At 40.1% G+C, this 20449-nt stretch overlaps 1 protein-coding gene across 3 annotated transcripts in view; it reads left to right on the forward strand.

Annotated features, from left to right (window-relative positions):
* PIGU (phosphatidylinositol glycan anchor biosynthesis class U) overlaps positions 1-20449 on the forward strand; it is a 55578-nt gene that overhangs the window by 17572 nt on the left and 17557 nt on the right. For all 3 annotated transcript variants that reach the window (XM_061631625.1, XM_061631626.1, XM_061631627.1), the window contains exons 7-8: positions 2053-2150; positions 14838-14992. In XM_061631625.1, coding sequence (XP_061487609.1) covers positions 2053-2150; positions 14838-14992 — 253 coding nt within the window. The remainder of the gene's footprint in view (positions 1-2052; positions 2151-14837; positions 14993-20449) is intronic.

Raw genomic sequence — 20449 nt, forward strand, 5'->3', positions numbered from 1 at the left:
AAAATATAAATTTTACCTTCGTACCATAGGGTAGTTTTTATATGTACTCACATACCCCTCTCTATTCTCCATCCAGGCAAGCAACAGTTGAAGTCAGACGTTTCAGCCAGGCGAAACCACTTTGGCTGCAAGTCAGGGGCAGATAAAGAGGCTTATAGGGCCACATTTTGACCCTGAGTTCTTCACTCCAGACTTAATAATGGGAAATGTTGATGGCCTTTTTCAGACCTAACAATGTTTCTTCTTTCCACATTAGCATGTGTTAATTACAGTTGCATAGAAATTCGGTCACAGCATAAGGGGGGAAAACAACTTACAGCATACCGAAAATAAGGAAATCAAACAATTGTCCACAATTTAACAAAATGATATGTCTGCATAAGGTCGTTACATCTAATGCACCTCTGATCTCAGAATATTGGATAAACCTGAAGCCTATGTCATTTTAAGTGTTTATCCTGTTACAACCATTTCCTGTATAAGCAAGAATATCTGATGTGTGTGTTCACATGGATATAGTCAGTATCGCATGCGGGGTATATCAACAATTTTAATTATCTCCTTCGAAGTAATTCAATCTTTTGAGTGTTAATGGTATGACTCAGAAGCCAACTGAGCATTTTAAAAACAGAAATTGTGCTGACGCTTGTTATTTGCTAGAAGAGGGAGCAAAGAGCTGTTTTTCTTCTTAATTATTGTTATTAATAACAATATTGTTATGAAATGACCTTTCTGTTTGTCACATGTTCACCTGCTCTTGCTGTGAAACTCTTTGTGCTATTATAGTTCCATTGAAGCCTTATTGCCAGGCCCGGTGCCGGCATTGGCCGAGGACCCAGGACCTCACAGGGATCCCTCACCACCAGCAGCACTGGTCACCTCTTCCTATCACCTATCATTGTTGCTGTGGAGCCCTGCTGCTGCTGCCTGGTGTGACTTGAGTGAGTGAGTGATGCGAGGTGAAGGGGATGGGTGCTTGCTCATTCCCAGCAGAAAGCGGGAGCAGCAGCAGCACTTCTTCCTTCTCTTGCAGGAGTTGCTGGCAGGTGAGAGGGAAAGGATGGGTAGGAAGCAGGGAGGTTTTTGCTTGAACACCTGAGGAGAAGGAAGAGGCGCAGCTCTTGCTGCTTTACACGATGTGAGCGAATCCTCACTCCCTTCACCTCGCGTCACGCATTCACTCACTGGAGTTGTGCCAGGCAGCAGCGGCGCCTCCTCCTTTAGTGTTCAATGAAAGCCTCTATCCTTCCTACCACTCTTTTCCCTCCTCAGAGACCTGCCTCACTCTGGCAACTCCTGCAGATCAGCAAGAGCAGTGGCGACGGCAGCCCCCACCAGGGAGAGGCATGCAGTGAAGGGGAGCCATAGAGGGGTGTTGGGAGAGAATAGGGCAGAAAAGAGAGAGGTGTGTGTGGGAACTAGGAACAGGAGGGCGAGGGGATAGTAGGAGGGGTTGGAGAAAGAAAGAGGGAGGGGGGAGAGGGAGAGAGGGAGATATGAGGGGTATGAGTATGTGGGTGAAAGGTACAAAATAAATGGAGAACAATGGTAGGGAAAGGGGGGCATAAGGTGTTAAGGCAGTGGTGGCCGCCACATGGCAACACCTGGGTGCCTTGGGGACAAGGGGCCACTGATAGCCTGTGCTCAATGACCCCAGAAACCTGGAGCTGGCCCTGCTTATTGCTGTTCATGGTGCTGCACGGCCTGTATTGCAGACAGAAGTGCCAAAGTATGTGAAATGGGAGGTTTAAGTGTGCAGTGATTTCACAGTGTCCCTGCTTAAAACCCTGGTCCAGCCACACATAGTTTATGTGTGTCCACCCTAGCAGTATGCCTGGAGATAATATCACCCTATATTGGCTCAAAGCTTCCATTTTAAAAGTCTATTTGCATATGGAAAGTCTTGTGATTATTAATAATTTTGCTTATTTTGTATGTCGCCCAGAGTGACTGGTTGGCCAGCCAGATGGGAGACTAAGAAATCAAACAAATAAACAAACAAACAAACAAATGTATGTATGTTCTAATGATTTTGTTTTTCCTGTTTTTCAGGTAGTGCCTTCCTTAGTGCTGTATTTCTGGCCTTAGCAACATATCAGTCCCTGTACCCTCTCACCTTGTTTGCCCCAGCCGTTCTGTTTTTATTACAGGTAAATATTCTACAGGAGCAAGAGCCACCTTTTTGATGTGGCTTGCTCCTTTCAACCATTAGTAAATAGAAAGACTAGTAAGCTTGAACTGACAGATGTCAAAATGTTAGGGTTGTTAATAGTTTTTAAGACTTGCTTGTGGGCAGATGGCTAGAACTGGGAAGCATCCTGCAAATTGCTTGCAGGTTGCTTTGGCTGAAACTCCTCACTCTTTGAGTCTCTTCTGACCAGTGTTATTGAGCAAATTGTGAAACGCCAGATTTTTGCCTGTGTTGATCTTTCTCAAGCGAGTAGAGTTTTGATTAGTGTCTTTTCTCCAGAATCACCTAAGCCTAGGAAAACACTGCAGTTGGCAATGATTCTGTCTTGCTTGCCCTTCTGTAGACAAAGACAAGTTGGGGTCGCTGAAATCATCTGGTTTCTCCTTTTCTGAATGTTGATCTAAGTCCTTCAGGGAGTCAGATGCTGACTGAATCTTTAAATATTTGTGTATACACACAGCCATGTAAGACAGAGTGAATGCGGTTCTCAGGAGGGTGCCAGATACTTTTTGAAGATCTGGGGATTGATATTAAAAATGAGACAGCCTTTTTTTTGTTTCCTGAAGGAGACTGGCCCATTCCATTGTTACTCTATCATTCCCAGATATTTAGGATTTTACACTATTGAAATATAAGTGCCTTCTGTGTTATAAGCCCTCTTCCATACAGATGCTGGGCTGGAAAGGTAGCTTCATTTTATTTATCTATTTTGAGGTCAGTTGATTTTGGAATCCAGGGGATAAAATGGGAAGAGGGGAGAACCTTGCCCACAACCCTGAACTCCTTCAAGAAGGGGTGGGATAAAAATGTAATAATAATATAACAAATACCCAGGGAAACTAGAAAAGTATCATGGGGTATTCCTGGCTTAACAGGAAAGTCTGGGGTGTCTATAGTTTCCCGGCTGACCCAGGAAACTACTTCTATCCCACTTGTGAATCCCAAGAGGACAGAAATAAATGTGGTTTATAGGCTTTTAGTATAAAGAGGCTAATGTGTCCTCTTTCCAGCCACTGTGAGACTCTTGCAGAGCAGAATGCAAAAAGGGAATGTTGGTGCAAGGCAAGAAAGAGAAGTATAGACACTCCAAGCTGCTTTCAGTGGTTTCAGGCTCCCAACAAACTGAGTGGTAACTATTCATTGCTCAGTAAAGCCCCCCAAAAACACGATGTGGGAAATCCATAATGGAAGCTCCCAGCATTTCCTGTTTCCTTTTAAGCAGCAGCAGTGGGGCTCTAATTCTGTCGGGCTTGTTTGTTATATTTTTTTAATCCTGCCTTTCCTCCAAGGAGCTCAAGGTGGCATACGTGATCACCCCTCCCCCATTTTATTCCTTTTTTTTTTTTATATAGTTTTTATTCAAATTTTTCCAAAAAACAAACAAAACAAAGTAAGAAAAAACATAACAATACTACAACAAAAAATAAAAATAAAATGGTTGACTTCCGATTTGTCACAGATCAGCTATAAGTATATAATATACATCAAACCTGTCCCTTAATATGTACATACAGAATCCCTTTTCTCCATAAGCTGTCTTAATTAATCATCAAATCCCAGTATCATCATTTTATTTTGATCTTTCGACAAAAAGTCTAAGAGAGGCTTCCAATCCTTAAGGAATGTATCTGTCGATTTTTCTCTAAGTAAACACGTCAATTTATCCATTTCTACTAAGTCCATTAATTTCAGTAGCCATTCTTCCATTGTTGGTATTGATTCCATTTTCCACTTTTGTGCATATAATAATCTTGCTGCCGTAATCATATATAATAATATTCTTCCATATTTCTTTTCTATTTGTTTATCCATAAAACCCAGTAAAAAAAATTCTGGTTTTGACTGAATATTTATCTTTAAAATTTTTTGCATCTTCCTACCTATCTGTGCCCAGAATAATTTCGCCTTTTTACATGACCACCACATATGATAAAAAGATCCTTCTTGTTGTTTACATTTCCAACAAACATTAGAGACATTACTATACATTTTTGACAGCTTTTCTGGAGTCATGTACCAACGGTACATCATTTTATAAAAATTTTCTTTAAGATTATAACATAATGTAAATTTCAAGCCTTTTTTCCACATATTTTCCCATTGATCCATTTGTATGTTATGACCAAAATTTTTTGCCCACTTTACCATGCACTCTTTTACTTGTTCTTCCTCCATATCCATTTTCAATAAAAGTTTATACATTTTTGCAATTATGTTTTCATCATTTGTATACAAACCTATTTCAAAATCAGATTTACTTATTTCAAACCCATACATTTTCTTGTCCATTTTATATCTTTCTAACAATTGTAAATAGGCAAACCAATGAAAACTATATCCTTCCTTTATCAATTGTTCTCTCTCTTTCATTGTGTATTCTCCATGTACATTTTCTAATAGTTCTTGATAAGTTAACCATTTCTCTTTTCCAGACATTTCTCTTCTATAAAACGCTTCTTGACTTGAGACACATAATGGTATTTTCGAATAAAACCTTGGTTTGTATCTATTCCATATTTTCAACAGAGAACGTCTTATAAAATGATTGTTAAAGTCTACGTTTACTTTTACTTTGTCATACCATAGATATCCATGCCATCCCCACTTCAGATTGTGGCCCTCCAAATCCAATAGTCTTTTATTCCTCAATAAGATCCATTCCTTTATCCAGACTAAACAGCAGGCAGCAAAATAAAGTCTCAAATTTGGTAATCCCAGTCCTCCTCTTTCTTTAGCGTCTTGAAGTAATTTAAATTTAACTCTTGGTTTTTTTCCTTGCCATACAAATTTAGAAATATCTTTTTGCCATTGTTTAAAAGGTAAATCAGAGGATATTACAGGTATTGTTTGAAACAAAAACATCATTCTCGGTAATACATTCATTTTTATCACAGATATTCTACCCATTAATGACAGTTGTAGTTTATCCCATCTTAGCAAGTCTTTCTTAATCTCTGTCCATAATTTTTCGTAATTATTATGAAACAGCTTTGAGTTTTTATTTGTCATGATGATGCCTAGATATTTCAACTTTTTTTCTATTGTAAAATCTGTCTTGTCCATTAACTCTTTCTGTTCCCTTAAAGTTAAATTTTTCACCAACATCTTTGTTTTTTGATTGTTGATCTTAAATCCTGCTAACGGTCCAAATTCTTTTAATTTGTCCATCAATATATGAATTCCTTCCAAAGGGTTTTCTAGTACAATTATCAAATCATCAGCAAATGCTCTCAATTTATATTCTTCTTTTTTTATTTTTAATCCCGAAATCCTTTTATCTTGCCTTATATCTCTAAGCAGCACTTCTAAAACCAGAATAAATAAAAGGGGAGATAATGGACATCCCTGTCTTGTACCCTTTTGTATTTCACATGAATCCGTTAAGTCTCCATTAACAATTATCTGGGCCTTCTGTGATGTATAAATCGATCTAATCCATTTTATGAAGTTGTCTCCAAAATCCATTTGCTCCAAAACCTGGAACATAAATTTCCAATTCAAATTATCAAATGCTTTTTCAGCATCTAAAAAAATCAAAGCTGCTTGTTTATCATTTCGTTGTTCTAAATATTCCAACACATTCAAAACATTCCTGACGTTGTCACGTAATTGTCTTTTAGGTAAAAACCCTGATTGATCTTCCTGAATAAATTGTTGCAATATTATTTTCAATCTTTCAGCCAAAATCATTGTAAAAATTTTATAGTCATTATTCAGTAGAGATATTGGCCGATAATTTTTTGTTTTAGTTAAATCTTGGTCCTCTTTAGGTATTAATGTTATATTAGCATTTTTCCAACTATCCGGTATCTTTCCCTCTTGCAAAATAGAATTCATTGTAGACTGTAAGGGTAGCAAGAGTTCTTCCTCCAAACATTTATAATACATTGCAGATAGCCCATCTGGTCCTGGCGCCTTTCCTAATTTAATTTTATTTATAGCTTCAGATATCTCTCTTGACGTAATAGGGCCATTAATAACTTGTCTCTGAAAATCTGTAATTTTCGGCAAATTCTGTTTAGATAAATACTCTTCTATTTTTTCAGATGGAATTTCTTGACACTTATACAATGTTGAGTAATATTGATGAAAAATCTTTTTGATTTTTAAATTATCTGTCAGCGTCTCATCTCCTTCTTGTATCTTTAAAATAATATTTTTTTGACGTTCTTTTCTTAATTTATATGCTAACCATTTCCCAGGTTTATTTGCAAATTCAAAAGTCCTTTGTTTAGCAAAATTTAATTTCCTTTCAATTTCTCTAACTGTCAACATTGATACTTGCTTCTGTAACATTTTAATTTGATTTACAATAGAAACTTTAGCTGGATTCTTTTTCAATTCTTCCTCTTTTTGTTTTATTTCTTCCAAAATTAATTGCATTTTCTGTTGTTTCTTTTTTTTTAATTCAGAATTACATTTAATAAAGTATCCCCTCATAAATGCCTTACTAGTATCCCAAACAATATTTTCACTTGTTCCTTTATATAAATTATATTCAAAGAACTCCTTTAATTTCTTCTTACATTCTTGTACTACTTTATCATTCTGTAATAAAGATTCATTTAGTCTCCATCTAAATCCAAGATTTTTTTTTTTTAAAGTTAATATCACAGGATTGTGGTCCGAAAAAGTTTTTGGTAATATATCCATTTTAAAAATATCCTTCGCTAAAATTTTTGACATCCAAATCATATCAATCCTCGAAAATGTTTTATGTCTTTCTGAAAAATAAGTAAATTCCTTTGCATTATCATTTATATATCTCCAGGTATCCACCAATTCTAAATGTTCCATGAGTTCAAAACAAATCTTCGGTAATTTACCTTGTGTCTCTTTGATATTTTTTTCAGAAAGCCTATCAATTTTTGGTGAGATTACCCCATTCCAGTCACCCATGACACACCAATGCTCATATGAAAACTCTGACAATTTTTCCATAAGTCCTGTATAAAACCTTGTTTTATCTTCATTGGGGGCATAAATACCCACTATCAAAATGTTTGTACCTTGTAAAGTAATTTCAACCCCCACAAATCTACCACTATCGTCCAATAATACCAATTTAGGAAGCAATTGTGGGTTAATATAGAGAACAACTCCATTTTTTTTTTTTGGTCCAGCTGAAATAAATTCTTCACCCAAATTTTTACAAATCAAATATTTGGAATCTTTCTTCTGAATATGAGTTTCTTGTAGACAAATTATATCCAATTTTAATTTTTTCAAATAATGAAACACTTTCTTTCTCTTCTGCGCCGTGTTGGCTCCATTTATATTCCAAGTTAGGTATTTGTAATCCATCATTAAGCGTGTATTTTAAAATTTGCCTGATGCTCCTTTTGATCCATCATCTTCCTTCCCCTCCTCTGCATATCCTTGTTGACTTTGTTTCCCAGGAACTATATCCATATCTTTGAGTTTATCTTCTTCCATATCTTTTGAAGCTTTTCTCAAGAAGTCCCTTGCTTTTTGAACAGTATTCAGTCTGTATTTCTGTTGTCTGAATGTAAAAATCACTCCTTCTGGAACGTCCCACCTAAATTGAATTTTGCATTGCTTAAGTTTTTCTGTAAGGAAAGCATATTCTTTTCTCTTACGTAAAAGTCTAATAGGAATTTCCTTCATCACCAGTATTTCCTTACCATCAATTTTAAAGGTATATTTAAAGTGTTGCTGTAAAACCATATCTCTGGTCATCTTCTTTACGAAATGAACAAGCACATCTCTTGGAATTTTTTTCATTGTTGCATATCTGGAGTTAATTCTATAAACTTTGTCTATTTCAAATTCCATCCTATCTTCATTCAAGTCCAGAAATTTTACTAAAGCATTAACAATTTTATCTCTAATGTCTTCACCTGTTTCCTCAGGGATTGCACGGAATCTCAAACAATGCTCTTTATTTCTCATTTCAGTCACAGCTAAATAGTCCAAATTTTTTTCTAGTTCCAGATTTAGTATATCTGTTCTATTCTCCAAGGTTTGTACCTTTTCTTTAGTATTTTTTGCATCTTCCTTTATTTGCCCAATTGTCCCTTTAATCTCATCCACTTGTGTTTTAATATAGTCTTTTATATCTGTCAATTCAGTTTTCATTTCCTGTTTCATTTCCTGTTTTATAGCATTAATCCCTTCCATTATTTTTTGAAACATTTCTGGGGGTATATCCTCTTCCTGTGTATCAATAGAACCTCTTCGCCCCTGGGCCTTGGTTGTTTTTTTAGTTGTCATTTTCAAAAAGAGGCCTTTAATTTCTAATATTAATCACTGTTTCAGAACCTAAGGGCAGTCTGTTTCTTTTCTTTTTTTCCCTCCACCAAAAAGAAGAGTTAATATTCCAGGCCTATTATTGAAATCCAGCCAGCACAACACAGTCCTTATCTGCTTCCAAGAATGCAAAACAATTCTGGTTGCCAAGACTAAACAATTAGTAGCATATACGAGCAGCGGATTCATCCAACAAGAAATAGTCCAAAGAGAAAAATAGTCCAAAATATAATAATTACCTCTCATCCGTTTTTAAACTTTAAAAGTCCAAATTCAAGCCAGCTTTTTGTCGTAAAAAAAGTATATAAGTTGTTTATATTTTCTTTCTTCCTTAATTATATTTAAAAGAGAAAAAGTATGACTCACCCAGGTTTCTCAATTGCTGATTCATAAACAAATCCCTTTTATTGCAGTAATTTAAGCCGAATGATAAGGTTTAGGCAGAAGTGGGCTCGCTGGTTAAGAACGTTTTTTTTTGAGAGAAGAAAAAACGCTTCGCTTTATTCCAGTTCAGCTTGCGTGGAATTCCTGACTCCGTCTTCAGCCGATCGGCTTGCCTTCTTATCTCAGGAATTTCCTGATCAATTCCAGCCGCCGACAGCTCAACGAAGTCTTGTGGAAGATCTGATCGGTTCTCCTATACCTTGGAGAACATTTAAGCCAGTCCAAGATTCCTCTTGGCTGGCTTTTAACCTGAAAAAAGCTTCCTCTGAGGCAGAGCTCCCTCAGAGACAACCACCAGCCAGCACCACTTCCCGGAAGTCACCCCTCCCCCATTTTATTCCCATAATAACAATGTAAGGTAGATTAGGAACTAATAGCTTCAGGAGTGGTTTTGATGATGAAAACACAGGAGGAAAAGTTTAAACACCCCCTTCTCTAGGGCCACTAATCTGACCGGGGCCCTTTGCTGATATCAGGACAAATACAAATCTTCCATTCATATGGTTTCAAGCAAGTTGATTCTTGTCCTGATATTAATCAAAATTGATAGCCCTAAGAAAGGGTTAAAGGTAGGTAGGTGTACCCTTATTTGTGGGTTTCTCTGATAAAAAGGAGCACTAAAGAAAATACATTTATCTGCTGAGATAGGAAGTGACCACTTTCAGATTGCGAGGGGATTCGACCCCAATCGGTGGTTTCTGTTATTTGGATGTAGGTTTTTGTGGCTGTTTTTGTTCTACATTTTAATAGTAATGTTTTGTTCTGATTGTATTCTGTGTTGCCCATTCTCAAGCGTTCCATATTGAATAATAATTGTATTGAAACAAATTGTCTATAATAAATCTTCACTTTTCCTGAAAATGCACCAATGTACTTGGAGGTTTCCAGCTGCAGGTCTAAGCATATTTTCCCCATTGATTTCAGTGGGACTGACTTCCTTAATAAGCATGGCTAGGATCAAACTATTTGCAATTTTCCTACCAAAATGGTTTTGGGATGGCAGTGGTGTGTGTGTGTGTGTGCATATTATACAGCCACAAGAGCGGCTGTATACTATAGTCAGCATGGATTTTTTCACATTCTGCAATGTTAAATTGAAAATACCCCCCATGCCATTCTGATGTTTCCAGTAAGCTCATTTCAAAACAAAACCTTACAAAACTTACAGTCCTGAACTCAGAAACGCTTGCTTAACAACCCTCTAAATTTTCATGGTGATACACAAAACAGTCAGAGAGAATCGAGAGTTCAAAGTGTAAAAAGAGAGAGAGAAAACCCAGACTGCTTGTGGACTTTTTTCTGTCAGAGTTCTCATTATTTGGTGAAATTAATTACAAATCAGCCATGTTCACAGAGTACCTGTAATCCTATTACTGACCTTGCCCCATACTCTGACCTTCATCTTCTGCAGACTAAAAGTTAAAAAAAATGCCTGGCTGATTTTTAATTAAAGAAATTTAGCTTTAATTATTATTAATTTTCTAGGTTAGATTCTCTGTAGAAACCGTAATAACATAGAAAAGAAGCAAAGTAAGAACACCAACAAACATACAAAAATGTAATTTTCCATCTTTGGAGATGGCAGGTGTTGCCACCACTCACCATATGCTCAGAGGAACATGTTACCAAATCATTCCAAGCTACACAGGAAGTGGATTTGATTGTGAAAGACCAACCCAAGTGGTGTTTGCATTTTGACAAATTTGTAGGGCAGTACAATATCTCAGAGAGGAGGTCAGGTCTCCTGCTTCCCTGGTGCATTCACTATAGCTACCCAAATTCCCTGCTTTTTAAAGTTTGATAGAAATGTCTGTTGACTGTAGGTACGTTCTTAGCCCTCAAGGTTTTTTGCCTGTTAATATATATATGTTTGTGTGTGTGTGTATATATATATATATATATATATATAATACACACACACAGCTTTAGCCTTTTATTTTTAAGCATGCACAGTGTCTGCAGCCGTGTGTGATAACGTGGAATGTCTTTGGGTTAATAACAAGAATTTAAAAAAGATTTATCTTCTAATTGCACTGGAACATTGGGTGGGTGGGTGGGAAGGGGTGCGGAGTTCTCATAGATTTTAAACAAATGTTCCTGTGTATTGTCAAATTACTCCTCTTAGATTTTGAGTTCAAATGGTTGTCAGATGATTCAGAAAATGTTCTTATGTTAACAGATTTATTGCAATGAATTAGTTTTTTTTGTGAATATTGGTTATATATATATATATCTCAACATTTAGTAAATTCTTAATAAAAATGTGGGAAGTGCACACTTTCATAGGATAGTATCTAGCTATCATGAGTAATTTCTGCTTGGTTCCATGTGTATTTCCCACATATTGAATATATTACCATTCATTTATTTTTTAGCTTTTACAAAGAAATTATTCCATTGTCATTGCCTTAAATGCCACTTCCTCAACTGTCACACACTGCTGGTGATCTCAGGCCTTACATACGGGCTCTTATAGTTCTAAGAACAAATGTCAGCCACCAGCACCATTGTACCCATTCACTGCCCTGCAAAACCCAGACTTTGATTTGCCTACAATTTATATGCTCATCTGCCCACATATAGACCTGCTCTTCAGGCAGGCTTTTGGGGTGGGTTAGGTTTTGTTATTATTGTTGAGATTTTTAATGTTTTAATGTATTTGTATGTTTTTATTTTGTACGTCGCCCAGAGTGGCTGGACAGCCAGCCAGATGGGTGACTAATTAATAAATATATATATATATGCGCCCACTTGGCCACGAACTGGCACTGTTACAAGTGCCACATAATATTCATTTCACACTTGTAAGAAATAAATCTTTTAGCACGGCAGCAGCCGCACTTTGGAACTCCCTCCCTGTTGATATTAGGCAGGTGCCTTTGCCTCTACCCTTTTTGGTGCCTGCCAAAAACATTTTTGTTCAGGCAAGCCTGTCCAGGCGTGTAGAAGTTGACATGTGTTTTAATCAGTGTTTAGCTTAATTGTTGATTTTAGTTACTTAATTATATTTTCAATTTTTTAAATACCTGTTTTTACATTTGTCTTTCATTGACAGTTTTAATGTTTGCTTAATGTTTTTGAAACCTGTTGAAGGTTTTATATGCAGTCAAGCAGTATATAAATTTTGTAAAATAAATGAACTTCCTTTGATGGGCTCCCTTACCTATATACAGATAAAGTCTTCTGTAGCATTCTTGCTTCTGCAGCAAGCCATACTCTCTCTAGTTGTTGCTGCCTAGCTTCCCTGTTCAGTTCAATTCTTCTTCTGTGAAGTAGGTTTCTGATCAGTGTCTCTGCTTTTGATTTCTGTTTCTTGTCTAAAGCTTGTCCCTTGACCTCTCTTCTCTCAGCAGTGCTTCTGCATAGAATTCTTCCTGTTTAGCCTGCCATCATTTTCTCTGTGCAGCTTCCTTGCATTTGATCCTCTAGCTTGAGTGTCTTATATCTACAGTTCTACTTCTACAGCTCAGCATTTAAGGTTCTCTCCTGCTGTTGCCAATACTTTACCAGCCCTCTTTTTTAGTACAACTTGCTCCTGTTTTTTTGTCTTAACACTCGCAGTGAAAATACTTGTTGAAATATTGTTATTAAATTTGAAGCCCAGAAGTGCAATATAACATATCTGCAAAATGCTGCTTTTATCCAGGTATCCTGGCTGGAAAATCATCATCATCATTTCATTTATGAATTTCCTATTAAAACAACTCTAAATACTTTAAAACAAGGGCCACCGACCTTTTTGGACGAGTAGGCTGTGATGCGTCCTTCTCTGGCTCTCCCTGTCAGGTTCCTACCTGCACGTGGCTACTGCCTGTCACTAGGCACCACCAGGGACTCCACCAGTCCGGACCGCTCTCTCTTATGGTTTCTCTCCCCGCTCTAGCACAGATCTCAACAGATCCCCCTGCTAGGCAACCACCAGTAACGTCCCAATACTAGTATTCCCAGAGACTCTGAATACTGGTATTGTTATTCTCTTCACCGCTGCCACCATTTGTTACAGTTCCCCTTCAGCCTTGGTCATTACCTTACCCTCCCTTCTGGTCTGTGAAACCCCAGCCAAGGATCAGGCCTTTGGTAAACCAAATTAAGTATTTATTACAGATAACAAAGCTAACAAGATTAACAAGATTTCTTCTTAAGGCACATAAGCATATGGTTTTACTCAATACTAATCTGAACTCCACCTCCCTCCTGGTAAACAACTCTCTAAACCCCACCAAGCAATCCACTCTTTCTCTTCTCCCCCCAGATTCCACAATTTACCACCTCACATTCACCCAGATTTACCTGTCATCCTTTCATTTATACTGTCAGCCATTTTAAACATTCAGCCAATCATCAAGCATTCTATTGCCCATTCACTCCCCCTCCTCTTTCACTACTTACCATGTATACTCTAAACAACCAGCATTTACCATATATACACTAATATATAGGAACATCACATAGGCACATTTCAAATTTTGAGAGTGTGCCAAGGGCCCCAATCACAAAATGGCTGCCATGGGGGCATGACATAATACATGACCATCATGGGGTGTGTGCCACAACACAAAATTAGAAATAGTACAGTCATTGCTACTTCTCCCCCCCATCCCCGACAACCTCATGTTTTCCATGAGAGGTGAGCTATGCCCTGCTGGTCTTGGTTGTGGAGAAATAGATGTTAAAGGCACAGGAACCCTGTTTTCCCCAATGGCAATCCTAAACCAAATCCTACAGTGGCATCCTGTACTCATTTACCTGGGAATAAGCCCCATTAAACAACAACAACAAAAAAGACTTCCTTCTGAAATAGACATGTATACAATTGTACTGTAAGTTAACTGTACAGTAAATTCTTAATAAGTGCGTAGATATCCTGCATAGCAGGAGAAATGCCCAAGCCTCTTTGCAAAATTTTCACATTTTGCATTTGCCATTTGGGGAGATGATTATTTAATATCCACCCGCATTTATTATGTAGTAGTGTTTGCAAAAAATAACTTCAAGGGAGTACCTGATCTCAGATGAACCCACACAGAAAAGATCCATCCTGGTTGCTATGAAAAACAAGAAGGACAAACTGTGGAGATTCCAAGGACCACTGGAAAATAAGACAGAAGCAGCATAAGTGCACTAAAGGAGAGGGGGAAACAGAAGCTCTTTAGAAGCCCAGGGATTCCTGGTGTCTGATGTCCAAACAACTCATTTATCAGTCATAGCTCTGACTTCTCTCATTGGCTAAAAACACTGATAGGCAGGAGCAACCAGGCTGTCTCATCTCACAGAAATCATTTAGAAGTGTACTTGTACATTTTGCTTCATAAAGTTCTTTCTAGAAGAGATAGGAACTTACTTTTTATTTTTAAATGAAAGCTTAGAGTGTAGGGGTGCCAGTGAAGGCCTTTGTGTGTGCCGTGGCACCTGCAAGCGCTGGGTTGGAGACTCCTGCTTTAAAGTATTCAGACTGCATCAAATACATTATCTGTAAATGTAGTCCCTACAATGTAGGTCAGTATGATTGTTTCCACATTGCACACGGGAGCTGAGGCTGAGAGAGAGCAGCTTAGCTGGGATCACAGGTAAGATCTGACCTGGCCGCTTCTCTCTTGTCCACTGTACTGTACTAGCTCCCAGTGGCAGCTGGTGGCTCCATGTCAGTGGGGCAGTGGAATCCACTCCAGGTTTCAGTCTGAACTTTCAAGGAGCTGATGCCCCACTGACACGGAGCCACCAGCCTCCACTGCTAGCTCCCAGCTTCTCAAAATAACCCTAAAGGCTATTCTTCCTATCAGAGAGTTAAGATAGCATTCTTTGCTTTCTTTCAGTGATATTGGGACTAAAGGGGTTAGATCACAAAATGGAAAGTGTATCATTTTTTTGCTTGCCAATGAAATTGTATGTTACCATTTAAAAAAGCTTACTTTGTGATATCTCTCCCCCATAGCGTCAATTCATACCAGTGAAAATGAAAAGCAAAGGCTTCTGGCTTTACACCATGCAGTATGCAGGGCTGTATTTGGGAAGTTTGACAGTGATTGTTTGCCTCTCATTCTTCCTCCTGAACTCTTGGGATTTTATTCCATCCGTGTATGGTTTCATGTAAGTAGAACTTGTTTCTGTGCACTGGATCTGTCTGCACATAAAGCAATTGCCCTTTTTGCCAAATAGCTTTTTGTAGTTGTTTCTTAATACAAAACCAAAGAACAATTAAAATATTGAATTAAACCCTTTATTGTTAATGTGTACCTGTGTTTGTTTGGTGCCTTGTTAATTAGGAGGAATTCATTGATGCAACTTATAGCACAACTTCATTTATCTGAATGGCTTGGAGAATGTTTAAAGAATTCTGATAAGCAGCAGCTCAAATAAATTGGTGTAATAAGTATGTAAGGCTGTTTTGGCATTTTACATGAGGAGGAGCATACAGTGATGTTTGGTTAACAAAGAGGTTCTTAAGGCTGAGATTTGTATAATGGAGATACTGTGAAGGGAGAGAAGCTGCATTCATTGACTCTGTGAAAGCAATTTAGGTAAGAGGGGTTAGACTGGCACCTGTTAGGGTTGTTCAAATTATGGGATATTTTGCTTAGAGCAGAGGTTTAGACTACATGATCCTTTTGGTTCCTTTGAATTTTCAGGGTGCTTCCAGATATTGGCTGTCCCAGCAATGCTACTGTTGAACCAGGAGATTTATGCTGGAAATTTTGAGTTACCGTCACTAGTTTTGCATAATTGCTGCTTTAACAGCTGGCATAGTTGACACCTGGCTTGCAGACAGACACAATTCTTGGACAATGCCAATATCTAAGATAGCCTTAGATTAATGTGTACGTAGGTTAAACATGTCGAAACATACGTAATGCTAACAAGAAAGGTAAAACAACAAGCAATTCCAGATGTTGGTCTGTTTGTTGCTTCTTTTATGTAAAAATAAATAGCACTGTCCCAGAGACACCAGTTCTTTCTTTCTGTTGGACAGGACAATAAAGAATGTGCTGTCACTCTGTGGAAAGATATATTGCAGATGAGAGGAGCAGTGGCTGGCCAGGCTGTTTGTTTTGGTGTAATTAGTGCTAGTTCTACTTCAGGGTGGGCAAAAGGTAGATCCAGATCTGCTGATTTGCAATAGATTACCAAGCAGTTCTTACTTCCAACAATGGCAACAACAAAATGACTCCCTGCCCCCAAAATAATACAGTCACAAGAGTGGCTATATACTATACCCAGCGTGGATTTTTCGCATTCTGCAATATTAAATTGAAAATACCCCCATGCCATTCTGCTGCTTCCCATAAGCTCATTTCAAAACAAAATCTTACAAAATGTATAGTCCTGGACTCAGAAATGCTTGCTTAACAACTCTGTAAATTGTTATGGCAATACACAAAACAGTCAGAGAGAATCGAGAATTCAAAGTCTAAAAAGAGAGGAGAAAAACCCCAGAGCCCTTTTGGACTTTTTTCTGTCAGAGTTCTCATAATCTGTTGAAATTCATTAAAAATCAACCATGTTCACAGAGTACTTGTAATCCTGTTCATGACCTTGCCCCACACTCTGACATTCACCTTCTGCAATTTAAAAGTTAAAAAAAATGCCTGACTGATTAATTAATTTAAGAAATTTAACATTGAACTCAATGATAGTGTTAGGCATGCTCAGTAAGTACCAACTGTCAGTGTTCTAAAACCAAGACTCACAGCTGCTGGGCTTGCCTAATCGGGGCCACATCCACGCTAGACCTTTATTTCACTTGAGACAGTCATGGCTTCCCCCAAAGAATCTTGGGAAGTATAGTTTGTGAAGGGTGCTGAGAGGAGACTCCTATTCCCCAGACAGAGCTGCAGTGGCCAGAGTGGTTTAACAGCCAGCCACTCTGACTGAAGCTCTGTGAGGGGAACAGGGCATCTCCTAGCAACTCTCAGGACCCTTCACTAACTACACTTCCCAGGATTTTTTGAGAGAAGCCATGACTGTCTAAAGTGAAATAAAGGTCTGGTGTGGATGTGGCCAGAGACAGCTTTGGTTTAAATTTGGATAGGAGGCTACATGTGCCTGCTGTAGAATAAAAAGGCGGGAGAAATGCTGAAAAGCAATGATACTGTTCCCAATGTTTTCCTTTTGGAAAGGAAAGGGGCTTCCCCTTTGCCCAGTGCCCACCCACCCAATCTCCTCCCCTCCTCCTCCCCTCCCTGCCCCCCCCAGGTCTGTTTCACCTATCCTAAACATGATTGCACAGAAATAAATCCCATTGAACTCAAAAAGTATGCATATGTTCAAACCCATCCTCCCTTGTCCCCCCTCCTTTCCCCCCCCTCTTGGCCCTTCCCTCCCCCTTCCTTTGCTCCTTCCTCCCCCTCCCTTTCCAATCCCCTCCTTCCCCCTCCTCCTCCTCCTCTCCCCCCCGTCCTCCCCATGATCAGTTTTACTTATCTTAAGCATGATAGCATGGGAGTAAATACCATTGAACTCAATAAGCATGCAAATGATCAAACCTGCCCTCCTGTCCCCTTCCTTTGTCCCTCCCTCATTCCCTCCTTCCCCCTCCCACTCCTCCCCTCCTCCTCCCCCATGGTCAATTTTACCTATCCTAACCATGGTTGCATAGGAGTAAATCCCATTGAACTCAATAAGCATGCAAATGATCAGACCTGCCTTTCCCTCCTTCCCCTCCCCTCTTCCTTCTTCCTCCTCCCCTGCCCACTCCAGCCCTCTCTCCATCCACCCCCGGTCCGCATGATTGCACGGGAGTAAATCCAACTGAATTCAATAAACATGCAAATGATCAAACCTGCCCTTCTCCTCCCCTCCTCCCCTCTGCCCTTCCTTCCCTCTGCCCTTCCTCCACTCCCTCCTTCTGCTCTCCCTCCCCCCTCCCCATCCCCTGTGGTCAGTTTCACCTATCCTAACCATGATTGCAGGGGAGTAATCCCACTGAATTCAATAAGCATGCAAATGATCAATCCATTATCAGCAAACTTGCACAGGATCCCATTTCTTACCTCCTAGATTAAAAAGCAGGCAAAAAACCTTGCGGTTTAAGAACATACCTATAGCCCACAGATATTTCTATCAAACTTTAAAAAGCTACACAGGAAGTGTGAAAGACCAACCCAAATTGTGTTTGCATTTTGACAAATTTGTAGGGCAGTACAATATCTCAGAGAGGAGGTCAGGTCTCCTGCTCCCCTGGTGCATTCACTATAGCTGCCCAATTTCCTTTCTCTTTAAGGTTGGATAGAAATATCTGTGGGCTATAGGTGCGTTCTTAAACCACAAGGTTTTTTGCCTGTTAGTGTATTATACTTCTAAAATGATGACGCTTGGGGTGGATTTTTGTGTGTGGAAGGACTATGAGCTCTATTCAATTCTGCTACTCAGGACAAATTCCTGGACTCATTTTTAATTCAGGGATTCCCAGACTGTGGTCCGTGGACCACCAGTGGTCCACAAGCTGCATTCAGGTGGTCCACAACATATTTGTGAATTTGTGGTTGAAGATGGGGAAACAGCACTTTCCCCCAGAGAACATACCATCAGGTGGGTAGTAGCGCCACCTCATGTCCAAAGATAGGCATGCACGAGAATCAAGACTTAGGTTGCTCCTTCCAGCTTGACCCCATTCCATTCCTGCCTTTGTCCTAGGGGGATCTTTCAGTTCCTTGTTGTTCCTGTATCATTTCTTTCTTTAGTTCAGTGTTTGTCTTTTCTTTTTTATATGTTATATATAGTTTTTTAAAAAACTCTTTTTGGTAAAGGCCCGTTCTTTTGATCCTTTTACAGGGGCTGAGGTTTTTCCCATCCCTGCCTGTTTCTCGGAGCTCGTGCCTGCGGCTCCAAATATCCCTGGCCTTGCCTTTCCCCATCTATTGGAGCTTGCGGCTGCAGCTCTGATAGTCTCTGGCCCATTGACTGTTCGTGGCCTTACCTTCCCATCCGTCAGAGCTTGCAGCTGTGGCTCCAACTGTCACTGGAGGTTGCAGCGGTGGCTCCTTCTCTCCTGCCCCCTGCCTTTGGCGGCAGCGACTCTGACTGTCCCTGGAGCTCATGGTGGTGGCTCCCTCTTTCCTGCCCACCTGCCTTACGTGGCGGCGGCTCCTGCCTGCCTTCGGAGCTCCGGCTCCCACCTCTCATGCCTTGCCTGCTGCGTGGCAGCGGCTCCACTTCTTTGGCTTTCCTGTATCTGCCTCTCCTGCCCCACCTGCTTCCTGGAGCCCACAGAGGCCTTAAAAGCTCATGGCTGCAGCCCACCTTTCTACTCTGCCTCAGGCAGACCTGTTAGTTGGCCACGTCACTCCATAGCTGCGCTGCTGAGGGGGTTCCTGCCATAGGCACTATAGAACCGCCATTTTGTGTTGCTGATTTCCCACTCTTTTCCTCCACCCACCATTTTGGCTGTCATTTTCCCACTCTTTTTCTTCTCCTTAGTCACCAGTGCCTATCTATCCCTGGTCTCCTCCTGTTTACTCCCCACCTTGTACAAGGAATGAGCACAGAAAGGAGGCAACAGAGAAGAAAGGGAAGAAGTAATAGGGAACTTATATAAAAAAGTTGCTTTGAGGTCATACCACTCCCCTCTACTGTGTGTGGTTACTACTGGCCTCCCTCAGTCCACCACACCCCTTTACTGTGCTTGTGTTGATTGGCTTTCCACTGCACCCTGCAGTCTGTGCATGTGTGACTGGACTTCCTTACTGCCTGTTACCACTCCCTTCTACCATGTGCGTGCTTACCATGGCTGGGCTGTCTTCTGCTGCACCTATGGAATTGATTACAGAGCTGCAGCCACTCATCAGTGATGTGCAGCCGCTAGTCCCTCCGTAGCCACAGACAACTCGGGCCGTGTCTAAAGCCAAGTCATCTAAGCATTGGCCTTCCAAGCATTTTTCCTCCAAATGTGCTAAGAAGGTCACTTCTCTCTGCTAAACAGGTGGTTAACAGACGAGTTCATTATATCAGTCTTCCCTCTTCACGTGGTGCTTCTGTTGAGGGTCAACAGAGGCTGGAAGCCCTTTTCCACCTGCTGATTCTTGGGAGGAGGCATTTGAGGGTTTCTCAGACCAGCCCCCAGTGGGCCCCCTCACCAGGGGGTTCCCCCAACCCCTGCACCTTTACCTTCCAGCTGAGCAACCTGGGCCATCCACTTCACCACAGCCTCAGTTGCCCTTGGATCCTCTCACATATACTGCTGCCTTGCAGGGTCTTCTTCTAAACCAAACCTTTCTCTCTCAATTCAGAGATGCGCTTCTGGGTTCCATCTTCTCCGAGATTTAAGGGCCTGCCCTCACCTGTGCACATTGGGCGTGACCCTCTCCATCTGCGGAATGTCCAGAACAACAATGGGCCTCATCTCCTAACCCCTTTGACTTCTCCAGAGGTAGGGTCCAACATGCCCTAGAGGCTGAGGCAGATCCACTCAATCCCTTCATCACCCCTGAGAGGGAGGAAGCAGAGTGGAGTGGGGAGTTGGATGGAGAGGAGGATTGCTTGCATCATCTGTTGAGTCTTCAGATTATCTTGCCTTATTCCACAAATCCTTAAATACATTGGGTCTTGATG

The sequence above is a fragment of the Rhineura floridana genome, chromosome 6 (assembly GCF_030035675.1).
Source record: "Rhineura floridana isolate rRhiFlo1 chromosome 6, rRhiFlo1.hap2, whole genome shotgun sequence".
Classification (NCBI taxonomy): domain Eukaryota; kingdom Metazoa; phylum Chordata; class Lepidosauria; order Squamata; family Rhineuridae; genus Rhineura; species Rhineura floridana.